At 46.3% G+C, this 5,099-nt stretch overlaps 1 protein-coding gene across 1 annotated transcript; it reads right to left on the bottom strand.

Moving 5' to 3' along the window:
• Positions 1 to 3,647: 3,647 nt before the first annotated feature.
• LOC121852467 lies at positions 3,648 to 4,580 on the bottom strand. Its single transcript, XM_042346458.1, has one exon. It carries the CDS (start codon positions 4,578 to 4,580, stop codon positions 3,648 to 3,650), a length of 933 nt encoding a protein of 310 aa, XP_042202392.1.
• Between the last annotated feature and the right edge of the window lie 519 nt (positions 4,581 to 5,099).

Here is a 5,099-nt window from a genome sequence, read left to right on the forward strand (position 1 = left end):
TTGAATGAGTGGGTGAGTGTGTGGGTTAGTGGGTGGGAGAGTCAGACAGTGGGGCGCCATGGTGGCGAGATGTTAACTACCTCGCCTGGTATGCAGAAGGTTGTGGGTTTGATCCCGACCCTGACACCTGTATATTTCCCTCCACATTTAAAATCAACAAACATTTATAGGATTTGGCTGCAATACATGTCATAAGCCACTTCGTTGACCTATAATTTTTAACCAGGTCATTTCTGAAAAAGATGTTTAGCTCTGTCGGCCTTACCTGGTAAAATAACCACAATTTAGATTTAGTTTAGTGTGTTGGTGAGTGGGCGGGTGAGTGCGTGGGTGGGTGGGTGAGTGGGTGAGTGGCTCGGTGGTTGAGTTAGTGGGTGGTAGTGGGTGGTTGAGTTAGTGGGTGGTGGAATGTTTTGGTGGTTGAATTATTGGGTGGTTGAGTGATGGGTGGGTGGGTGAATAATTACGTGGTTAGTGGGTGAGTTGCTGAGGGAGTGGTTGGGCGAGTGGGTGGGTTAGAAATTGAGTGGGTGGCATGGTGAGTGGATGTGTATGTGACTGGGTGAGTAGGTGAGTGGCTGGGTGAGTATGTGAGTAGATGGTTATGTGGGGAGTGAGTGGGTTAGTGACTGGGTGAGTTGTAGTTGAGATTGTCAGTTTAAAAGTGAGTTGGTGGGTTAGAGATTGACTGGCTCGGTGAGTGAGTGCTGGGTGGGTTAGTGAGTTGTTGGGTGGGTGAGTGTTAGTGGGTGGATGATCGACTGGGTGGGTGGTTGAGTGAGTAGATGGGTGGGTGGGTTGCAGTGACGTGTGGTGAGGTCAATGGCTGGGGAGGCACTGGCTTGTGTCAGAGCCAGATTCACACACTGAGGGGGACGTGGCCTCACGGAGGGGGGCGTGTTAGATGCATCCCCCTCAGTGAGGCAAATGTGATGGCTACCTCCCCTGGTGCTTTTTCATTGCAGTTTCATGACGAGACCAGCGAGCCTAAATATCTTTATACACATACGTGAAATAAGTTACCTGGAGTATGGAAGGCGAGGACATGAAATGAAGGGGTCTACAAACATTACATTGGTGACATACTGTGATAGTAACAGGCACGCACTTATTGCCCGCGCTCCATCCAGTAACTGAGGGGTTGCGTAATCAGGGGAGGCTGAGCTCGTCGCTGCCTCACCTCTCGTCTCTTCCTGTATTTGCAGCGGAGCTCCGCAAATTTGGCGATTTTAACTATAAAAGTGGAATCTTACAGAAATGACATTTATAACACAGATCAGTGGAAAAATCTTTTATTTTATTTTATTATTCTCTTTTTTTTACTTTTCGTAACAACTATTGTCATTGGAGTATGACAGGTGAGGCACTGCCTCCCCTGACCGCACGTCCCTGGTGGGTTGGTAGGTTGGTGAGGAAGTGAGAGGGTTAGTGGGTACGAGATTGAGTGGGTGGCTGGCTGAGTGGTTGAGAAGATGGGTGTGCGATTTCATGGGTGAGTGAGTCGGTGAGTGAGTGGGTGAGTGGGTTTTTGTATGGGTGAGTGCTTCAGTGGGTTCATGAGTGAGTGGATGGGTTATTGAGTGAGAGGGTGGGTATTTGAGTAAGTGGTGTGCGTGAATAGGTGAATGGGTGGGTGTTTGAGTGAGTGAGTCAGAGAATGGGGTGCCACGGTGGTGAGATGGTAACTACCTTGCATAGTATACAGGAGGTCATGGAATTGATCCCGACCTTCCGCCTGTATATTTCGAGTTTGCATCTTCTCCCTGTGGTCACGTGGATTTTTCTCCGGGTCCTCGGGGTTTTACCTCTGCATTGAGAATAAACTTGCATTCAGAGGATTTGGCTGCAATGCATGTATATGTGATAAGCCACTTTGTTTACCTGTAATTTGTAACAAGGTCGCTTTTGAAAAAGATCTATATAGCTCTGTGGGCCTTAGCTGGTACAATGAGAAATAGTTCATCTTCTTGGTTCTTTCGGTAAAGTCACGTAGAAGGGAAGTAATAAAATAATAAAAATACGTGACTTTACCGAAAGAACCAAGAAGATGAATCCCTGCAGTCACGAAAGCTTTAAATCGAGAAATAGTTCAGTTTTCGTTTATTGGGTGGGTGAGTGGTTGGTGGGTGATTGATTGAGTGGGTGGTTGGGTTGGTGGGTGAGTGTTTGAGTTAGAGAGTGGGTGGGTGGATGGGTGGGTGTGTGAGTGGGGGAGTGAATAGGTGAGTGGGTGGGTGAGTGGAGTCTAGAGTGAGTGAGTGAGTGGGTTGGTGGGTGGGTCGTTGAGTTAATGAGTGGGTGTGTAGGTGGGTGCACAGGTATGTTCTTGAGTGGCTGTGTGTGTGCATGAGCAAGTGAGTTAGCAGTTTGAGTGGGTGGCAGAGTGAGTGGGTGAGTGTGTGTGTGTGGGTGGCTTTTGTAGTTTAGTGGTTGGGTGAGTCAGATAATGAGGCGCCACAGTGGCGAGATGGAAACCCCTCGCGAAAGCCGACGTGTTAAACTGGTATATTGGAATTCGTAGGTTTGACCCCAACCCTGATGTCTGTATATTTGGAGTTTGCATCTTCTCTCGTGGTCACGTCGATTTTCCTCTGATTCCTTCGGGTTTGTTTAACACGTAGACTTTCGCGACCAATATCATACATAATAGAGGTTTCTTTTTTTTTAGATTTGAAGCTTTCGTGACTGCATATTCTAAGGTTTTTTTCAGTAAAGTCACGTAGGTAAAACATTAAAATGAATAAAAGTAAAATAAAATAAAAATCACGACGTTTCGGAGGCAACACAAGCTTCCGTCTTCAGGTGGAACCGTCACAGCCACGACAGCTGTATCAAGTAAATGAGAGATTGCAGGAGCTACCACTCCGTTTTTATAATGGTTGGAGAGGGGGGGGGGCAAGTACAGCACACTTTTTATTAATATGGTAAGGTGAGGCTTAAGAGGGTGAGCCTTTGTTATGGAGAGGTACGGTTTGTGACTCAACCTGTGACAAGGAGACAACAACTAAACATGGTAAACCTGCAATAGTTGTCTGTCAAATAAGATTGGCCAAATAAGTGTAGTTAAATCTTTTTTGCATGGTTAATCACATCTTTCCAATGATTACTCAGTTTGTAACCATCATCACGGTTGAAATTATGTCTGTGTTTGTATATTTGTATGGCTTCGTGTACAAACCTTTGATGGTAGCCAGGAGGTTTGCAGAGAACCTTGGTCTCGGAAAAGACAATTTCATGAGAGCCCACCGAGTTGTAGCAATGATCGGCAACGGCCGAAGAATCAGTTCTGCCGTGTTTCAGATCTGACTTGTGCTCGCGGACACGATCAGAAACATGACGTTTCGTTTCTCCAATGTAGCAATCACCACAAATGCAACTCAATTTGTAGACTCCAGGATACTGTAAGTCAGGAACGACATCCTTCACAGATGGAATCAGATCACGGATTTTATGCACTGTACTGAATCGGACTTGGATCTTATGTTTGTTTAGAATTTTGGAGATCTTTTTGGTCACGCATGCTATGTATGGTAACGTGATAGTTTTGGTCGGAGTTTCATGTGGCTGTTTCTGTGTGGTGGGAGAAACAGCTTGGCAGATAATGCGGTCAGAGTATCCGTTCATCCTGAGGGCCCGATGTACATGTCTTAATTCACCGGCCAGGTGGTGTTGGTCAGAAATGCCATGGGCTCTGTGGTATAGCGTTTTGATGAGAGAATTCTTTTGAAATGGGTGGTGGGCGAATCCGGTTTCAAGTAGGAATCTGTGTGGGTGGCTTTCCTGTAGACAGAATGTCCCAAGGATCCGTCAGGCCTCCTCTCAAACAGAATATCCAAGAATGGTAGTTTACCGTCTTTCTCCACTTCCATGGTGAATCTGATGGATGGGTGTCTAGAATTGATGTGGTCCAAGAAGTGGTTCAATGCTGGGAGGCCATGTGGCCAGATGACGAAAGTGTCATCCACATACCTCTTCCACAGGGAAGGACGCAGGGTGGATGTCTGGATGGCGTCTGATTCAAACTTTCCCATGAACATGTTGGCTATAACTGGTGACAAGGGGGAGCCCATAGGGGTACCCTCATTCTGTTTGTAGAAGGTGCCATTCCAGGTAAAATAGGTGTTGGTGAGGCAATGCCTAACCAGCGCAGGTACATCAGAATTCAATCCATGTTGGACTAAGTCCTCAATTATTGTTAGGGTGTCCGGTACTGGGACTTTGGTGAACAAAGATACTACATCAAAGCTGACGAGGATGTCATCAGGAGATAGTACCATGTCCTTAACCATAGAGACTAATTGGGTTGAGTTGAGTACTGCCGAAGAGGTCTTGCCTGTGAAGGGGAGCAGAGTATCTGATAGAAAACGGGCTAGTTTGTACGTAGGAGAGTTTATCATCGACACGATGGGTCGTAGCGGCGTGCCTTCTTTATGGATTTTGGGAAGACCATAGAGTCTGGGAGGTCTAGCCGCCGATGGTTTTAGAGAGGGACGTTTGCTTGGTTCGATTAGGGAAGTCGAACTCGTGATGATACTGTTTCTCAGATTGATGTAGCCCTCAGAGGCATAGGACACATCCATGCAGATGTAGCAAGAGCTGAAATAGCTACTATTCTTAAGAATGCTACGAAACCCACTAGTAACATCAGCAAAAACGAACGCTCTGAACTCGCGGACCTAAAAAAGAGAGATGATATAGTCATCCTCTCGGCAGACAAGGCACGGTCATCATGGATAAAGATTCATACAACAACAAAATCCTGGACCTTAATGATGGGAGTTACTCCAAAATTAAAAACGATCCCACTAAAAGCCTAACGACAAAAACCAACAGTATCATCACGAGTTCGACTTCCCTAATCGATCCAAGCAAACGTCCCTCTAAAACCATCGGCGGCTAGACCTCCCAGACTCTATGGTCTTCCCAAAATCCATAAAGAAGGCACCCCGCTACGACCCATCGTGTCGACGATAAACTCTCCTACGTACAAACTAGCCCGTTTTCTATCAGATACTCTGCTCCCCTTCACAGGCAAGACCTCTTCGGCAGTACTCAACTCAACCCAATTAGTCTCTATGGTTAAGGACATGGTACTATCT

This window comes from Callorhinchus milii, unplaced genomic scaffold (genome assembly GCF_018977255.1).
Source record: "Callorhinchus milii isolate IMCB2004 unplaced genomic scaffold, IMCB_Cmil_1.0 Scaffold809, whole genome shotgun sequence".
Classification (NCBI taxonomy): domain Eukaryota; kingdom Metazoa; phylum Chordata; class Chondrichthyes; order Chimaeriformes; family Callorhinchidae; genus Callorhinchus; species Callorhinchus milii.

Coding starts and splice junctions, on each gene's coding strand:
- LOC121852467 (XM_042346458.1), bottom strand. CDS start 4,580: ATGGATGTGTCCTATGCCTCTGAGGGCTACATCAATCTGAGAAACAGT.